Raw genomic sequence first — 20,620 nt, 5'->3', positions numbered from 1 at the left:
TTATTGGTCTGATATTGGTTGAAAGCCAAAACAACTTTGAAATAACATTTTTTGTCATGGAAAAGTAACTCCAACTGTTATTGATCCTTGCACTGTAACTTGGATTTTGCCCGCACTTTTCTCTCGCATTTTTGACAACAGTAATTTGAAAAACTAGGCAACCAGTCAACAACTAGTAAATGTAACATTTTCAGTCGCAGTTTCCACCAAATTTGACTTTCACACTTCGAAATGGAGCATTTCCATTCGAGCAGTTATTGCTTTTTCTACAATGTATTCCTTATGGGAGAACTGTCGAATTCGGGTGCTCCATTGCGATTGACAGCTACAAAACAAGCAAACAACAGTTTGACAAGTCGCAATAGTGCGATCGATAGTAATAATTTAGTGTGGAATCCAAGTTAGTGGGAATTGCGCAATATTGGGATGATCGGATTAGTTGTTAAAATAACAAAAAAGAATAACAAAAATTTGTTCGCAGATTAACTCAAAATGGTATGAGTCTGTTATTACAATAACAATCCAATAACAAAAAAATCATAACGGCGCATAACAAGTCTTGCTATAAATAACATAAAATGTTATTGGCTTAGTATTTTCAATTATCAAAAAATGTTATTCCCAGGTTTTTTCCGTCTGCTCGGGCAGTTGGTAATGAACAAGATTCGGCTTATTGCGTACAGATACGAATACGGACAGTCGCTGCTACACTAGGGTGTAATATGGTTGTATGGAAAAAAGTAAAGTTGATCAAATTCAATGAGCACAGTACTTTTCGATTTCTTTTGGGGTCCTAAACAACTCCCCAAAGTTTGAGAACGATTGGATAAGTCCCCATTTTGCACAAAGCGATTCAATTTCCCATATAAATTTGTATGCGGAAAACCATTTTTTTTATTTTTATATTTAAGAAATCCACGTTTCACGCTATATTAAAACCGGATTAATATTCGGTTGCTCTGGAATGTGCTCTACAACATTCCCCAAGAGAGTATGGTGCTAACTTGCTCCTATAAAAAGATACAGCGTGTTCAAAATTCGTCTAAAACGTGATTTTCGAGCAAAAAACACGTTTGAGACGAGTTTTGAACACGCTGTATCTTTTTATAGGAGCAAGTTAGCACCATACTCTCTTCGGGAAAGTTGTAGAGCACCTTCTAGGGCATCCGAATATGAATATGCCGAATATGTCGCGTAAAACGTAGATTTTTAAAATTACAATATTCAAAAAAATGGTTTTTCCCATACAAATTTATATGGAAAATTGAATCGCTTTGCGCAATGTGAGGACTTAACCAATCTTTCTCAAACTTTAAGGAGTTGTTTAGGACCCCAAAAGGAACTGAAAAATTGCTGTGCTGGAAAATCAATTTTGTTATTACACCCTACTGCTACACACTTAATGAAGCATCTCATAACAAATCGAATCGGGTTCACCGAATGTTATTGATGGCTCCCGTGCGGCAGATGGTTGGGGTGCAATCAACTAAGACACCATTATTTATCTCATCGACGGAATTGATTGGACTTTTTCGGGGTTCGGTTGGTACTCTAAATGAGATAAAGTTTTGTGATGATGATTCATGGGGGTAAAATGTAAGGGAAGCAATTTTCGACGCACACATTTTAATTACCCTGGAAATGTTCTATTTTACATAAATATCAGTCCCAAAGTCGGCTTTATTTTATGGGACAACACCGGAGGAAAATGTTTCCCGTTTAGGGCAAGATAATAAAACACCACAAGCCAGCAAAAGCTATTCAGTGTGTGGTGAATATATTCGACCCCAAATACAGTATTTTACGACGCCTGTTTCCGATTGTTATGCCCTAAATCTTGGGGGAGGCCCGGTCGATTCAGCATACCCTTTTTTTGTCCGATAGATATCTATCGGTCCCGGGAGGCAGAAATTGAGTGGGAAACCCAATTCGACTATTCGGGGGAAAGTTGGTAATTATTGACAGGAAATTCAGCCTGCCGATGAATTATTTTTTTTTTTAATTCAATTTTAATCTCTGTTTTCCATAAAGAGAATATTCATGACACTTACATGGAACAAATTCCGTTACTGGTCATCCAACAATTGACAAACAACCCTTCTCAAAGCTTCTCAGTTATGCTCCGGACACATATGTGAGATGAGAGCCCCCAAGTAAAGCCTTTTATAAAGTGCTAACCAACCGTCAACGGCGGAGTAAACACTTGGGCTAAATTTACGAAATCCGGCCGAGTTCAAAGGGATCTTTTATTCATTTCCGCACACACAAGTGTCTAATCTTCCCGGAAAGCTCGGCAGGGTCGTCGTGGGCTGCCTTCATTTTCAAGTAGGGTTCACTGCTGGGAGCAGGCTAGAACATACGCGCAACGCACAGTACCGACGGGAAAGGTGTTGAAACCCGGCGGGACCACAAGCCGGCCATTAATTAGAAAGCTGACCCCCTCGTCATGAAGTCAAAACGGTCCGGTTTTTCGGGAAGGATGAAATCCCCATGAGGGCAAGGAGGACGTTTACACGCAGCTCTATTGGACTATGAATAAGGAATATATTTTGAGGTTCGTGTTTGCGGATGAATTTCAATGTCCGTGTCCTTATCTGAGTGTCTTTGAACTTTCTAATTGAATTTGGTAGACATCACTCGTTGAATAGTGTGTACGTAAAAATTGCCTAATTATGCCTTTTAGTATTCATAACGATTCAAAAACATTTGTTTCCATCCACTTTAAATGTGATAACTAAAGTCAATAACAGAGTATTATACTATTTACAATTTACAGAAATTTCTCATCTAATTGGAATGCAGCACACCATTCATAGAGAACATTACCTTCCGTCCTGAACAATCGATACATAACAAAACGACGTACGCAACGCAACCATAGGAAAATTTAAACTGCATTTTGAGTGCGTCGTTTACGTTGCTCAGTATAAATACCTCAGTACGACGCTCTTGCTCTGGCAAATAAAACGAAAAAGCCTGGTGATTATTCAAACGAAACCATGGCTTTTGTCTAGTAACAGAATTCATGCCAACGAATGATCTGGTTACATCGACGAGCAGTAATTAGTGTATGATTCTGTTTGTTATAGCAGCTTATGTAAAGAGAATACTTAATCTCCGTATCAGCAATTAAGCTTAATTTATCAACACAGGTTTGTAAAGTATGCCACATTTAGTCGGTTACGATCAAGCCGTCAATCATTTTCAAATGCCTGAAGGAATTTTTGATTTGACGACACCTCTTCGATTTGCGTGAAACTTTGTCCAAAGGGGTAACTTTTGTCCCTGATCACAAATCCAAGGTCCATTTTTTAATATCTCGTGACGGAGGGGCAGTACGACCCCTTCCATTTTTGCACATGCGAAAAAATACACGTTTTTCAATAATTTGCATCCTGAAAAGGTGATGAAATGAACTTTTATGTATAATTGGACACCCGATTTGATGACGTACTCTAAATTCCAAAAAAAAAACGTATTTTTTATCGAAAAATAATAAAACAGAGTTTTTAAAACGCAGAGAGCAGACAATTTCGATTTTTTTTTAAATATAAACATAAGGGGTTTGCTTGTAATCACCATGAATCATCGTGATTATACGATTTTTTTTGAAAAGTTGGTTGTGTCCTGGGTGATGAATAGAGAGAATGCGTAACGTGATTTTCGAATGATCCCACTTTGTTTACATCTACAAAATAGGAGGCTGTTCAAGCACAAGCATGACTTTTTTCTTACTGGCAAATGAGCTGTTTTATAATCAGTAGTATGTGTTTTATTTTTTCTACTTTTTGACATTTATTGCTGGAAAATGGTCGCTTTTCGATCGGCTAGAAGAGATTTTTTTTAACGGGTGACGAAGAACTGCGCGAGAGTTTCATTCTGCGATGTCGCAGATAAATTCTCTGGCTGATTCCTGGAGCTCTTCCTGGTCCAGGGAAAAATATCGCTTATTCTAGCGAAGCTGATCCAACAAACAGAGAATATTTTTTACTTAACCAGGTATTCAAACGGAATCAAATAATAAAGACAGCTTCTGGATGGATCAACCGCATCGACTCCATAAACAACTTCCAATTATAATTTTAAAAAATTACGATCTCGCCTTCAACTTTCAACCATCAACTTGGTTCCACTTTGACAGCTCCAAATTGAGGCCGTTTTGCGAACCACTATTCAGCACCCAGGTTGTGTCGATCATGACAGTTCATCGTTACCCGCGACAGACACGAATGACGAAACAAAGAAAAACGCAAAAGTTTTTGCAATTCCGTCGTGAAACTACTTACTTTTCCTGTCATTCTTGAACGACGAAATAACCTTATTTTCTGAACCAAAAAAAACAGAATCGAACAGCAACACTTTTTAAAATAAATGCTGAAAAGTTCTACTTTCCAGCACTCAAATGGGTGCTGAAAAGTTGAACTTTTCAGCACTTCTTTTGAAAAGTAACACTTTTCAACATTTTTTTGATTTAAACGATTTATTGACAAAAAAAATTAAAATTTGACAAAAAATTTCACTCACTGTGTGTTTTTTGGGATTGCAAAAAATTTTGTATGGAACTCGTTCCAAAACTTGATTTTTTCAGCACTCTTCGTATTTATCCAATTCGGTGAACCTCGTTGGAAAAATGTACGACTCGTGCTGAAAAAATCCTCTTTTTGCAACTTGTTGCATAAACTACTATTTCAAAACTTTTGTTTTGTAAAATCACGATAACTCTGGATGTAGCAAACCCCTTTTGTTTACATATCAACATTTTTGTCATTGTCTGCTCTTCATCTTTCTAGAACATTGTTACACATTAAAAAATAACGCTGCAAAGTTAGCAAAAACACGAAATTTTAAAATGATAGATTTTATTCTAGATGAAAAAATTACCCTTCTGAGTTAATGTAGATTCAAAACGAATATTACACTTCCCATAAAATGACATGTTCAAAACAAATTACAGGTAAGTAACAACAAACTGCAGCTTTTTAAAACTTTTTTGTGTTTTTTTTTTCTCGATGAAGTATAGGTTTTCTGAATTTTGAATCAGCCATCACATTAGGCGTCCAATTTTACATTAAACTTCTTTTTACACCAAATTTTCATCTAATCACCTTTTCAGACTGAAAATTATTGAAAAACATGTCTTTTTTCGCATGTTCAAAAATTTAAGAAGTCGTTCCGCTCCTCCTTCTCCGGATATAAAAAAAAAACTGACCTCAGATTCGTGATCAGGGACAAAAGCTACTCCTTAAGACCAATTTTCACGCAAATCGAAGAGGGGTCAGGGAAACTGCTGAGTGAGTTTGCGGAGAATGACTCATCAATTAACTTACTGTTCAATATTGCTTAAAATGCACGTTTGAAAAGATTGCATAATACCCTCTGGCTCGATTCTTTTGGCGATAATAAGTAACTGTGCCAATTTTGAGCCAAATTGGTAGATGTTTTGGGGTCGCTTTTTACCGTTGAAGTTTATATGGGGAAAATCGCGAAAATGTATAGGGAAAAACATCGTTTCAGTATTTTTGCTGCAAGGTGGCGCAAAATTGTTCAACCCATGTAATATTTTTTCCCAGGAGTTCTACAAGAGCTCTTCAAGATAGCTACAGCATAGCAGTTTGGACCGCGGTAGGATAAAAGTCTCTTCAAGTATTCTTCCAAACTCCTGAAGAAGTTTTGAAGAGAATTTTATCCTACCGCGGTCCAAACTGATATGCTGTAGCTATCTTGAAGAGCTCTTGTAGAACTCATAGAAAAAAATATTACTTGGGAAGTGTAAGATCAAACCTCTGGCATTTTTTTGTTACGCAGCTGTATAAAATTGTTGGAAAATGTCATTAATACAACTTTCGCGTTTGCAATAACCTCGATATTTAATTTTTCATTAAGACCAAAAAAATCATGTTATGTATTAAACTTGCTGCTCATTCAAAAGTCCATCCTTTCTAGAACACCAAACAGAGAACTTGAACAATGGAGCATTTCCATTCGAGCAGTTTTTGCTTTTTTCTACAATGTATTTCTTATGGAGCGAACTGTCAAAAACTGCTCGACTGCGGGTGCTCCATTATCAGTAGGGTAGAGTAGTCATCAATGAGACACGGGGAACAATGATAAAATGGCTCTCACAAGTCGTAGTTTCAACCAATCAGGCTTATATTTGGGGGAAAGGTGTGTCTACTGGATACACGACTGCCATTATAGTGGCTTTGGTTATGGACGCTCCCTTGAAAAGTTATTCATAAATGTTTGATTCTGGGGTGTAAAAGTAAATTATGGACAAAAAATCCTTTTTCGCTCGTAGGCTGCCATTTACACCAAAACTAATATTTCTTCAAATTTCTTTCGACGTTCCATAGGGATTAAGTTGGGCTACAATGTCCTTTCATAAGATTTGGCCAAAATTTAGAATATACCCAGAATCCAGGGCTGTCTCATTGTTCCCCACTCATTTCAGTCCATGGGTAACAATGAGACACTTTGATTTTTCTTCAATAAACTTTTCAAAATCGATGGAAATCTTTCAAAACATGAATTAAAAGTGATTTTTGGCATATTTATAGAGTTTAAACTTCTTTTAACCAAAAATACCAAGTTATTTGGTATTAATATATGGATTTTACAAAATTTCAATACTTTTTAGTGTAACTTTTGTTATTAAAAGTTTCATGTTGGCAAAATTGCTCTAAAATGTTCAAGGCAAGTCACCTGCAATGGAACAATACAAAAACATGATGTTTTGCTAGAAAAATGTTGATTTTCGTAAAGTGTCTCATTGTTCCCCAGCTGTATCATTGTTCCTGCCAAGTGCGTCTACAATGAGACAGTTGAATAACTCTGGCTGTAGATGTCGGATCGATCTCATATTTTGGTCAATGTTAGAACACATTAAAAGAAAGATAATGCAACTAAAAGCTCATTAAAACATGCTAATGAAAAAATTAGAAAAATCGTTGAAAGTTGAAAACAAAAAGTGTCTCATTGATGACTACCCTACCCTATTTACCATGGCATTGTGTACTGCTTCCGATCTGTTCAGGCGTCAAATTTGATAAAGGCCAAAAATCATTTCCACCTGCTGTGAATAAGTAATGAGTCAACAATGGCTGCTTAACACCACGGGATATTTTTGTTTGATCAGAATGGGGTTGTCACACAAGTGTATATCGTAGTCAGTGTCCTAATTGTTCACGTTTAAAGCTTTTTAAATGGTTATGGCATTATTGAAATCATGATTTCAATTTCGCCCAAAATTGCCCTAATATGAGATTCTCCTAGGAAATTTAATTTCCAAAGACCACCCTTCGGCAAAGTTGTAGGGAATTGAATTTCCTACAAGGATATCACACTTGGTCAATTTTGGGCGCGACACGCACCTACTGGCAGAAAAATACTGAAGCGATGTTTTTCTGCATACATTTTTGCGATTTTCACCATATAAACATCAACGATAAAAAGCGACCCTTAAACCTCAACTGATTTAGCTCAAAATAGGCACATATACTATTTTTGCCTAAGGATTTGTTTACATCTGAGCAGTTCTCTAGGATTTCGGTCATTCGATTTTTTTTGTATTTTTTAATCCGACTGAAACTTTTTTGGTGCCTTCGGTATGCCCAAAGAAGCCATTTTGCATCATTAGTTTGTCCATATAATTTTCCATACAAATTCGGCAGCTGTCCATACAAAAATGATGTATGAAAATTCAAAATCTGTATCTTTTGAAGGAATTTTTGATCGATTTGGTGTCTTCGGCAAAGTTGTAGGTATGGATACGGACTACACTGGAAAAAATAATACACGGTAAAAAAATTTGGTGATTTTATTTAACTTTATCACTAAAACTTGATTTACAAAAAACACTATTTTTAATTTTTTTATTTTTGATATGTTTTAGAAGGCATAAAATGCCAACTTTTCAGAAATTTCAGGTTGTGCAAAAATCACTGACCGAGTTATGAATTTTTAATCAATACTGATTTTTCAAAAATCGAAATTTTGTCGTAAAAATTTTCAACTTCATTTTCGATGTAAAATCAAATTTGCAATCAAAAAGTACTTTACTGAAATTTTGATAAAGTGCACCGTTTTCAAGTTATAGCCATATTTAAGTGATTTTTTTGAAAATAGTCGCAGTTTTTCATTTTTTTAAATTAGTGCACATGTTTGCCCAGTTTTGAAAAAAATATTTTTGAAAAGCTGAGAAAATTCTCTATATTTTGCTTATTCGGACTATGTTGATACGACCTTTAGTTGCTGAGATATTGCAATGCAAAGGTTTAAAAACAGGAAAATTGATGTTTTCTAAGTTTCACCCAAACAACCCACCATTTTCTATCGTCAATATCTCAGCAACTAATGGTCCGATTTTCAATGTTAATATATGAAACATTTGTGAAATTTTCCGATCTCTTCGAAAAATATTTTGGAATTTTCAAATCAAGACTAACATTTCAAAAAGGCCAAACATTCAATATTACGCCCTTTTAAAATGTTTGTCTTGATTTGAAAATTCCAAAAATATTTTTTCGAAAAGATCGGAAAATTTCACAATTGTTTCATATATTAACATTGAAAATCGGACCATTAGTTGCTGAGATATTGACGATAGAAAATGGTGGGTTGTTTGGGTGAAACTTAGAAAACATCAATTTTCCTGTTTTTAAACCTTTGCATTGCAATATCTCAGCAACTAAAGGTCGTATCAACATAGTCCGAATAAGCAAAATATAGAGAATTTTCTCAGCTTTTCAAAAATATTTTTTTCAAAACTGGGCAAACATGTGCACTAATTTAAAAAAATGAAAAACTGCGACTATTTTCAAAAAAGTCACTTAAATATGGCTATAACTTGAAAACGGTGCACTTTATCAAAATTTTAGTAAAGTACTTTTTGATTGCAAATTTGATTTTACATCGAAAAATGAAGTTGAAAAATTTTTACGACCAAAATTTCGATTTTTTGAAAAAATCAGTATTGATTAAAAAATTCATAACTCGGTCAGTGATTTTTTGCACAACCTGGAAATTTCTGAAAAGTTGGCATTTTATGTCTTCTAAAACATATCAAAAAATAAAAAAAATTAATAATAGTGTTTTTTTGTAAATCAAGTTTTAGTGATAAAAAGTTAAATAAAAAAATCACCAAATTTTTTTTTACCGTGTATTATTTTTTCCAGTGTAGTCCGTATCCATACCTACAACTTTGCCCAAGACACCAAATCGATCAAAAAATTCCTTCAAAAGATTCAGATTTTTGAATTTTCATACATCATTTTTGTATGGACAGCTGCCGAATTTGTATGGAAAATTATATGGACAAACTAATGATGCAAAATGGCTTCTTTGGGCATACCGAAGGCACCAAAAAAGTTTCAGCCGGATTAAAAAATACAAAAATTAAAATTGAAGAAAAAAGACCGATTTCGTAGAGAATTGCTCATCTTCGATTGATTTTGGCTGCAATACCATGCGTCCGCATCAAAATTTATGAGTATTTTTGAATTTATGGAGACGCACGGTGTTTCACGAACAGAGTTTACCTATGACACCAATCGTTCACTAAAATCAATAGCTACGAATCTTTCTCAGAAATATCAGAACTCTTCCAAAAGCAAAAGAAAAAATATATGTTTTCGACGTCTAATTTCTGTGACGGAGCTGTGGTTTTCCCCAGATTGTCAGGCAAAACTTTTTCCATCACGTATTTAGTATTCGTACCCAGCAAATGGAAGCCAACGACAGTGATCAGTTTTCCCAAAAGTTGGACGCCGACAAATAACAACCACCACGTGAGAGCGTCCACTTCAGCGAAAGCCACGTAGAAAAACAGAAGAGTTTTTTTTTATTGGATACTCACAGGACCGATACCGGCCAAGCTCGGAGTTGGAGTTTTTGTTGAGCAGCACTCCTGGGGGCATTCCGTCCTTCATGCGGGAGTTGAGGAACTGCAGACAGCAGAAGCAGATAATTTCCTGGAAGTACACCCGGAACCTGCAACCGGAAATAGATACGTGGAACCGCTGTTAGTGGGATTTTGGCACGTACTTTGGTGGTTTCAACTAGTTGTACTTGGCGTGTAATTCCACGAGAATGCAAACTGACGTGGTTTTGGATTGGAAAAGTTTTCGAAATTAACACTACCAGCATACACTGACCTGCTGTTCATCCAGTAGTAGATGATTGGGTTGACCATCGCGTTTGACATGGCCAGCCAGTAGAAGCCCAGGTATAGCTGCTGCACGTAGCTGGACGACGTCATCTGGTTGTTGTGGTACGCGTACACGAAGAACAGGTGATAGGGCAGCCAGCAGATGGCGAAGATGGTCACCACGATGATGAACATGCGCACAACCTGGGGAAGAGGAGAAGGGATATATCAATGAGTATTAAACATAAATTATCTCATTTAAATCAAAAATCAAGAAGTCAGCTATTTTAAAGCTAAAAAATATCGAATTTCAATTTAAACTCAATGAAACCTGATTGATGTTTCTGTGAGAGCAGTTCATTATTTATTTTGTTACTCTTTGGTGTTTTATTCCTTATTTTTTCAAGCATTTATTATTTCGTTCTTCTTTATGGTTTCATTCAGAGCAAACCCTAAAAAATATATATATTTTGGAAGTAGAAATTCAGAGTTATGTTTGAGAGAAAAGTGATGTTCAGAGTACTTTTAGAGCTGAGCAATTCTCTAAGAAATCAGTTTTTTTTTTAGAATTTTAATTAGTGTATTTTTTAATCCAACTGAAACTTTTTTGGTGCTTTCCATATGCCCAAAGAAGCCATTTTGCATCATTAGTTTGTCCATATAATATTCCTTACAAATGTGGCAGCTGTCCATACAAAAATGATGTATGAAAATTAAAAAATCTGTATCTTTTGAAGGATTTTTATTATCCATTTGGTGCCTTCGGCAAAAAAATAATACACGGTAAAATTTTTTTTGCTGATTTTGTATTTAACTTTTTGTCACTAAAACTTGATTTGCATAAAAACACTATTTTTTATATGTTTTAAAGGACATCAAATGCCAACTTTTCAGAAATTTCCAGGTTGTGCAAAAAATCTTTGACCGAGTTATGAAATTTTCAATCAATACTGATTTTTTCAAAAAAATTAAATAAATATTCCAATCTTTTCGAAAACAATATTCAAAATTTTTAAATCAGGACTAACATTTCGAAAGGGCCAAAAATTCAATATTACGCCCTTTTAAAACATTTGTCTTGGTTTAAAAAATTTCACGGCGGTTTCATATTTTAACATTGTAAATCGGACCATTAGTTGCTGAGATATCGACTTTTGAAAATGGTGGTTTGTTTAGGTGAGACTTAGAATGCATAAATTTTCCTGTTTTTAATCACTTGCATGGAAATATCTCAGCAACGTATCATCAAAGTTCAAAAAAGCTAAATATAGAGAATTTTCTCAGCTTTTCCAATAGTTTGTTTCAAGAGTGGGCACTAATTTAAAAAAAAAAAAAAAAAACAAAAAACTGCGACTATTTTCAAAAAAACTACCCAAAAATGGCTACAACTTGAAAACTGTGCACTTTATCAAAATTTCACTGAAGTACTCTTTGATTGCAAATTTGATTTTACATAAAAAATGAAAAAAATGTGTTTTTTGCAAATCCAGTTTCAGTGGCAAATAATAATAAATAAAAATTTTACCGTGTATACCTACAACTTTGCCGAAGACACCAAATCGATCAAAGATTTCCTTCAAAGGATACAGATTTTTGAATTTTCTTACATCATTTTTGTATGGAAAGCTGCCAAATTTGTATAGAAAATTATATGGACCAACTAATTATGCAAAATGGCTTCTTTGGGCATACCAAAGGTACCAAAAAAGTTTCAGTCGGATAGAAAAATACAAAAAAAAATCGAATGACCGAAATCTGAGAGAACTGCTCAGCTCTAAAAAACCAAGGGGTTTCTAGCATCGTGTCAGACTGGTCACTAATCCGGAATTACTTGGAATTTGAGCAAGTAATTCTGTAATTCCGGATTTACTGAGTAATTCCAGAGTAATCCTGGTAATTCCTGATAATCCCAGTAATCCTGGTAATTCCATAATTCTTTTTTGTGAAAACATACTTCAGAAAATAATAAAATATTGAAAAATAACTGTTAAAAAGATAATTTCGATAAACCTTTTATGATTCTATTTATTGCCTATTAATTTTCATGTAAGAATCCAAAGTTATAGCTAGTACGGAATCATTCGGATTTTCAGTAAGTAATTCAGTAATTCCAGAATTACTCCGCAATTCTGCAGTAATTCCTGTAATTCTGGAATTACCTAGTAATTCCGTAGTAATTCGAGTAATTCCATAGTTTGGTAATTTGGTTTTTCCCATCAATTCAAGTAAATCGGCAGAATGAATTTTGCTTTTCCTTGATGCCTTTTATGGTTGTAAGAAGTACAGAGCGGATTCGGAATGTCCGCAAATTTGGATGCTCTCTAATTCAAATGTCAAAATCAGTTGTCAAACTGATGTTGATATTTACCCCATTATTCGACGATTTCCAAGTAGGGCGTCCAATTTTCCCAGGTTTTGAGTTTGAGCATGAGCATGAGCATGAGCATGGTTGACTGCCAATGAGCTGCTACTCCGTTATTGACAGATCAGCTGAAGTTAAACAATGAATCAAAAATGATCAGTGGGAGCCAACCATCCGTTCACTGTTTAACCTCTGAAGATCTCTAGTTTATAAGTCAATACCGGCGCTCTCCCAAGAAGCCTGCAGTTCAACGAAAGGGAGGAATGTTAGTCCGATAGTTGAAGTTGCAGACTCATCAAGCACATAGTTTTTCGATATATACTTGTTGATACCGCTTGAGACCGTTGAATCCACAGCATCTCCTTCAAGCATCACGTGATTATTTTTTTTTTTTGGGTTAGTAGGATAAGGTATTGGCTTTTCGATGCCTCCCGAGCTACGATGCTATGGGGAGGACTTTCATATCAAACCCGTCGGCGAGCCTTCCGAGCAACGATGCTATGGGAAGGTCTTTCTGGTTAACACACAAAGTCACTCACACACGGTTATTTTGCTCCACTATTATCTCAACGATCCAAATTGTCAGTGCGTCTTTCATTCATTATATAGAAATGGCTTTTTCACCGCGAAAAAATAAAACCTTATTCGAAAAATTTAAACACAATCCACCCGACGCCGTGCCTTCCGATCAACGATGATATAGGAAGGGCTTTGAAAATCACAAATGAAATCACTTTTCACTCCGAATATTTTTTACGACCACGCGCTCCCTTTGTCAATTATGCACTCCAATTTTCCCAGGTTTTGAGTTTCCCGGAAAACTGGAATAATATTTATTTATTCCCGGGAAATTTTTGAAAACGTCATAAAATCTAAGTTTTCTTTATATTTGTTATGTTTTTAAAATCATACTTTAAGCTAAATACTATTAATAATAGGAGAGCACTTTCAGATAGTTTTAAAGATTTTTTTTGTTCTTTGTTGTGCTTTGAATTTCAAATGCACTCAAATGTCAAAATCAGTTGTAAAACAGATGTTGATATTTACTCAATTATTCGATGATTTTCAATCAGGACGTCCAATTTTCCCAGGTTTTGAGTTTCCCGGGAAACGGGAAAAATATTTATTTATTCCCGGGAAATTTTTGAAAACGTCATAAAATCTAAGTTTTCTTTATATTTGTTATGTTTTTAAAATCATACTTTAAGCTAAATACTATTAATAATAGTCCTAAGTTTTCTTTATATTTGTTATGTTTTTAAAATCATACTTTAAGCTAAATACTATTAATAATAGGAGAGCACTTTCAGATAGTTTTAAAGATTTTTTTTGTTCTTTGTTGTGCTTTGAATTTCAAATGCACTCAAATGTCAAAATCAGTTGTAAAACAGATGTTGATATTTACCCAATTATTCGATGATTTTCAATCAGGACGTCCAATTTTCCCAGGTTTTGAGTTTCCCGGGAAACGGGAAAAATATTTATTTATTCCCGGGAAGATTTTGAAAAAGTCATAAAATCTATGTTTTCTTTATATTTGTTATGTTTTCAAGCTTTAAATTTATAGAATTAGCTCAATACTAATAATATCAATCTAAACAAGAATAGCAGTTTTAAGATAGCTTAAACAAATTTTTGCTGTTCTCTGTTGTGCTTTGAATTTTATATGCACCACATTTCTAATTCAAATTACACGGAACAAAATCCGGTTTGCGGAATCGCAAACTTTGCTTCCGATTTGCTCTAAAAATCGCAAATCTCGGTTTCCACCCGTCAGCAGGAAACATTGCTTCCAGTATCGCAAACGGCGATTTTCGATATCGCAAACGTAACGCAGTAACGCCTACCCGCCAAAAGCACGCAGCACGCAGCCACTTCAGTATTTACCTTTTTGAATTGACCGTTAAATCTCAAATTTTCTAACCCTAATAATAAGAAGAAGACTTTAAGAACAAAAACATTCCTTTTTATTTCATGATTTTGAAAACAAATCTCATCCGTTTCGTACTTCGAATTCGTTAATTATTGCCATTGATCTGCACGATGTGGCCTCCTGGTTGCTGGACAGAGAAGAAAAACACCCAACGTTTTGAGTTCTCTTTCGAATATGACCGACATTGACCGTAAAGTGGTCGCCGGTCTTGTCCGGTTCCAGCCAATTACGATTGTCCTATCTGAAGATAGTTCGAAAAGAGTCAAAGCTGGCGCCGGGAGTTTCTATTCTGGAGCTGACCTGTTACGGTGACGAGGTCGGTTCTCGGTTGATATGGACTGTAGCTTTACGCCCCGGCGATGTGGCGTGTATTGAATCCGAGTTTGACGAGAGCGCCACCGTGATCGTAATAAGGAATCCTGACGAACTCGAACACGAATGTACCGCTGCAGATCAATCTGATAAAAGTGTCGGAGGGTGTTCAAGGGTATATCCGTACTGAAGCGAGCCGTAAAGCCTATCTCAAGGCTGTTTTGAAAAAGGAGATGACGTGCATTTTAAAGGTGAACAAGTTTAGGAACAAAGTAGCTGCTCCGAATCTAATTCCGGTCCGAATCCAGCGTCATTTGACCAAGTACCACACTGGTAGTGACCCAAGACCCGAGTAATGACGTCCACTGCTTTGGTTAAAAATCGATGATCTTCTCTTTGACCACCTCCAGAATATCCGCCGACCAGAATATTCCACCGACTTGATCTGCAGCGGTTCATCCGTGCTCGAGACTGTCAGGAACTTCCCCACAAACAGCGTCACGTGCAGTTGTCGCTGCTGGTCAATCGTCGATTTTTTCTTCTGCGGCTTCTCATCCTTTTTGTTGCCTTCTCGAGTTTGCGCACCTGGAAGTAGAAGTTCATGTTAATCCTGAAGTATTTTTAGCAAACACAGATAATACTCACTCGTTGTGTCACATCTGTCCTGTAAGCCCAGTACATGCAATATTGTCATCTGAAAGAAGCAAAATAAAATTTAGTTGTATTAAATACAAATAATTGTTTAATCTTGTTTAGATAAAGAGGGACCAACCACAAATAACGTGGGAATAAGAATCAGGTTTTTTTTTCTAATTCTCAAATTCTTTAAATCCGATCTTTAGTTCTAAAATTCTTTAAAAAATGTTGAATTATTCATTCTAAAATTCTAAAATTCTAAAATTCTAAAATTCTAAAATTCTAAAATTCTAAAATTCTAAAATTCTAAAATTCTAAAATTCTAAAATTCTAAAATTCTAAAATTCTAAAATTCTAAAATTCTAAAATTCTAAAATTTAAAATTTAAAATTCTAAAATTTAAAATTCTAAAATTTAAAATTTAAAATTCTAAAATTCTAAAATTCTAAAATTCTAAAATTTAAAATTCTAAAATTCTAAAATTCTAAGATTCTAAAACTCTAAAATTTAAAACTCTAAAACTCTAAAATTCTAAAATTCTAAAATTCTAAAATTTAAAATTCTAAAATCCTAAAATTCTAAAATTTAAAATTCTAAGATTCTAAAATTTAAAATTCTAAAATTTAAAATTCTAAACTTCTAAAATTCTAAAATTTAAAATTTAAAATTCTAAAATTTAAAATTTAAAATTCTAAAATTCTAAAATTCTAAAATTTAAAATTTAAAATTCTAAAATTCTAAAATTTAAAATTTAAAATTTAAAATTTAAAATTTAAAATTCTAAAATTCTAAAATTCTAAAATTCTAAAATTCTAAAATTCTAAAATTCTAAAATTCTAAAATTCTAAAATTCTAAAATTCTAAAATTCTAAAATTCTAAAATTCTAAAATTCTAAGATTCTAAAACTCTAAAATTCTAAAACTCTAAAACTCTAAAATTCTAAAATTCTAAAATTCTAAAATCCTAAAATTCTAAAATTCTAAGATTCTAAAATTCTAAAATTCTAAAATTCTAAAATTCTAAAATTCTAAAATTCTAAAATTCTAAAATTCTAAAATTCTAAAATTCTAAAATTTAAAATTCTAAAATTCTAAAATTCTAAAATTTTAAAATTTAAAATTCTAAAATTTAAAATTCTAAAATTCTAAAATTCTAAAATTTAAAATTCTAAAATTTAAAATTTTAAAATTTAAAATTTAAAATTCTAAAATTTAAAATTTAAAATTCTAAAATTTAAAATTTAAAATTTAAAATTCTAAAATTTAAAATTTAAAATTCTAAAATTTAAAATTTAAAATTTAAAATTTAAAATTCTAAAATTCTAAAATTCTAAAATTCTAAAATTTAAAATTCTAAAATTTAAAATTCTAAAATTTAAAATTTAAAATTTAAAATTTAAAATTTAAAATTCTAAAATTCTAAAATTTAAAATTTAAAATTCTAAAATTTAAAATTCTAAAATTTAAAATTTAAAATTTAAATTTTAAAATTTAAAATTCTAAAATTCTAAAATTCTAAAATTTAAAATTTAAAATTCTAAAATTCTAAAATTCTAAAATTTAAAATTTAAAATTTAAAATTCTAAAATTCTAAAATTTAAAAAATTTAAAATTCTAAAATTTAAAATTTAAAATTTAAAATTTAAAATTTAAAATTCTAAAATTCTAAAATTTTAAAATTCTAAAATTTAAAATTTAAAATTTAAAATTCTAAAATTCTAAAATTTAAAATTTAAAATTCTAAAATTCTAAAATTTAAAATTCTAAAATTTAAAATTCTAAAATTCTAAAATTTAAAATTCTAAAATTCTAAAATTCTAAAATTCTAAAATTCTAAAATTTAAAATTCTAAAATTCTAAAATTCTAAAATTCTAAAATTCTAAAATTCTAAAATTCTAAAATTTAAAATTCTAAAATTTAAAATTTAAAATTTAAAATTTAAAATTCTAAAATTCTAAAATTCTAAAATTTAAAATTCTAAAATTTAAAAATTTAAAATTCTAAAATTTAAAATTTAAAATTTAAAATTCTAAAATTCAAAATTCTAAAATTCTAAAATTTAAAATTCTAAAATTCTAAAATTCTAAAATTTAAAATTTAAAATTCTAAAATTTAAAATTCTAAAATTCTAAAATTTAAAATTTAAAATTCTAAAATTCTAAAATTCTAAAATTCTAAAATTCTAAAATTCTAAAATTTAAAATTCTAAAATTTAAAATTCTAAAATTTAAAATTTAAAATTTAAAATTCTAAAATTTAAAATTCTAAAATTCTAAAATTCTAAAATTTAAAATTTAAAATTCTAAAATTCTAAAATTCTAAAATTTAAAATTTAAAATTCTAAAATTTAAAATCTAAAATTCTAAAATTCTAAAATTCTAAAATTCTAAAATTCTAAAATTTAAAATTCTAAAATTCTAAAATTCTAAAATTTAAAATTTAAAATTTAAAATTCTAAAATTCTAAAATTTAAAATTTAAAATTTAAAATTTAAAATTCTAAAATTCTAAAATTTAAAATTTAAAATTCTAAAATTCTAAAATTCTAAAATTCTAAAATTCTAAAATTCTAAAATTCTAAAATTTAAAATTCTAAAATTCTAAAATTCTAAAATTCTAAAATTTTTAAATTTTAAATTTAAAATTCTCAAATTTAAAATCCTATAATTTAAAATTTAAAATTTAAAATTCTAAAATTCTAAAATTCTAAAATTTAAAATTCTAAAATTTAAAATTTAAAATTTAAAATTTAAAATTTAAAATTTAAAATTTAAAATTCTAAAATTCTAAAATTCTAAAATTTAAAATTTAAAATTTAAAATTTAAAATTCTAAAATTCTAAAATTTAAAATTTAAAATTCTAAAATTTAAAATTCTAAAATTTAAAATTCTAAAATTTAAAATTTAAAATTCTAAAATTCTAAAATTCTAAAATTCTAAAATTCTAAAATTCTAAAATTTAAAATTTAAAATTTAAAATTCTAAAATTTAAAATTTAAAATTTAAAATTTAAAATTTAAAATTTAAAATTCTAAAATTCTAAAATTTAAAATTCTAAAATTTAAAATTTAAAATTCTAAAATTCTAAAATTCTAAAATTCTAATTTAAAATTCTAAAATTTAAAATTCTAAAATTCTAAAATTCTAAAATTTAAAATTCTAAAATTCTAAAATTCTAAAATTTAAAATTCTAAAATTTAAAATTTAAAATTCTAAAATTTAAAATTCTAAAATTTAAAATTCTAAAATTTAAAATTCTAAAATTCTAAAATTCTAAAATTTAAAATTTAAAATTCTAAAATTCTAAAATTTAAAATTTAAAATTTAAAATTTAAAATTCTAAAATTTAAAATTTAAAAATTTAAAATTCTAAAATTCTAAAATTCTAAAATTTAAAATTCTAAAATTTAAAATTCTAAAATTTAAAATTTAAAATTTAAAATTTAAAATTTAAAATTCTAAAATTCTAAAATTTAAAATTTAAAATTCTAAAATTTAAAATTCTAAAATTCTAAAATTTAAAATTCTAAAATTTAAAATTCTAAAATTCTAAAATTCTAAAATTCTAAAATTTAAAATTTGAAATTTAAAATTTAAAATTCTAAAATTTAAAATTCTAAAATTTAAAATTTAAAATTCTAAAATTCTAAAATTCTAAAATTCTAAAATTCTAAAATTCTAAAATTCTAAAATTCTAAAATTCTAAAATTCTAAAATTCTAAAATTCTAAAATTCTAAAATTCTAAAATTCTAAAATTCTAAAATTCTAAAATTCTTAAACTCTAAAATTCAAAATTCTAAAATTCGATTTTTTGCTTTATTACTTTTGTACTTTTGTACTTTTGTACTTTTGTACTTTTGTACTTTTGTACTTTTGTAATTTTGTACTTTTGTACTTTTTTACTTTTGTACTTTTGTACTTTTGTACTTTTGTACTTTTGTACTTTTGTACTTTTGTACTTTGTACTTTGTACTTTGTACTTTGTACTTTTGTTCTTTGTACTTTGTACTTTTGTACTTTTGTACTTTTTACTTTTTTGTACTTTGTACTTTGTACTCTTTGTACTTTTGTACTTTTGTACTTTGTACTTTGTACTTTGTACTTTGTACTTTTGTACTTTGTACTTTTGTACTTTTTGTACTTTGTACTTCTTTGTACTTTGTACTTTTGTACTTTTGTACTTTTGTACTTTTGTACTTTGTACTTTTGTACTTTGTACTTTCTTTGTACTTTTGTACTTTTTGTACTTTTGTACTTTGTACTTTGTACTTTGTACTTTGTACTTTGTACTCTTTGTACTTTTGTACTTTGTACTTTGTACTTTGTACTTTGTACTTTGTACTTTGTACTTTGTACTTTTGTACTTTTGTACTTTTGTACTTTTGTACTTTTGTACTTTTGTACTTTTGTACTTTTGTACTTTTGTACTTTTGTACTTTTGTACTTTTGTACTTTTGTACTTTTGTACTTTTGTACTTTTGTACTTTGTACTTTGTACTTTTGTACTTTGTACTTTGTACTTTTGTACTTTGTACTTTTGTACTTTTGTACTTTTGTACTTTTGTACTTTTGTACTTTTGTACTTTTGTACTTTTGTACTTTTGTACTTTTGTACTTTTGTACTTTTGTACTTTTGTACTTTTGTACTTTTGTACTTTTTTACTTTTTTTAATTTTTGTTTTTGAAATATTTTTGTAAATATTTTGTTGATATTTGAATTTCTTTCTCATACATACTTTTGTATTCACGAGCCACGTTTACGTATCCGTGCTCTGAACAAAATTGATTTCTGGAGTTTTAATTAAAGCAGAGCATGAGCATGAGAGATCACCCATGGTTGCCCCTCCGTTGCTGAACAGAACCGTAATATCCTTTCAGCACTACTGATCATAGGCTTTGATTTCTGGAGTTTTAATTAAAAGGTCCAAAGTCTTTTTTTTTCTTTGGGTGTTTTCGAATACCCCTGTCTCAAAACGGTTTCAAAAACATCCAGAAAACAAAAACAAAAGTTCATTGAACCTTTTGAAAAACACAAAAATTATCTCCAGATCTGATCTCGTAATTGCATTCAATGGAAATATCTTGAAAGCTTCTTAAATTATAATCATTATTCATGGTTTGTATTAGAATTTTTAAAATGGCTTTTAATTCACTTTTAGATACTTGCGGTACCAAATTCTGACAGAAGGTTAAGTTAAGTTAGGTTCTGTTAAGAAAATATGGGATTACGGA

At 30.3% G+C, this 20,620-nt stretch overlaps 1 protein-coding gene across 1 annotated transcript in view; it reads right to left on the bottom strand.

Annotated features, from left to right (window-relative positions):
• LOC6047624 (tachykinin-like peptides receptor 86C) overlaps positions 1–20,620 on the bottom strand; it is a 195,399-nt gene that overhangs the window by 7,448 nt on the left and 167,331 nt on the right. Inside the window, exons 8-9 of the mRNA XM_038248917.1 lie at positions 10,152–10,348; positions 9,854–9,987 (exon numbers count right to left, since the gene is read on the bottom strand). Coding sequence (XP_038104845.1) covers positions 9,854–9,987; positions 10,152–10,348 — 331 coding nt within the window. The remainder of the gene's footprint in view (positions 1–9,853; positions 9,988–10,151; positions 10,349–20,620) is intronic.

Source organism: Culex quinquefasciatus, chromosome 1 (genome assembly GCF_015732765.1).
Source record: "Culex quinquefasciatus strain JHB chromosome 1, VPISU_Cqui_1.0_pri_paternal, whole genome shotgun sequence".
Classification (NCBI taxonomy): Eukaryota; Metazoa; Arthropoda; class Insecta; order Diptera; family Culicidae; genus Culex; species Culex quinquefasciatus.
The sequence above is the reverse complement of the archived record's forward strand: the minus strand, read 5'-3'. Positions and strand labels throughout refer to the sequence as shown.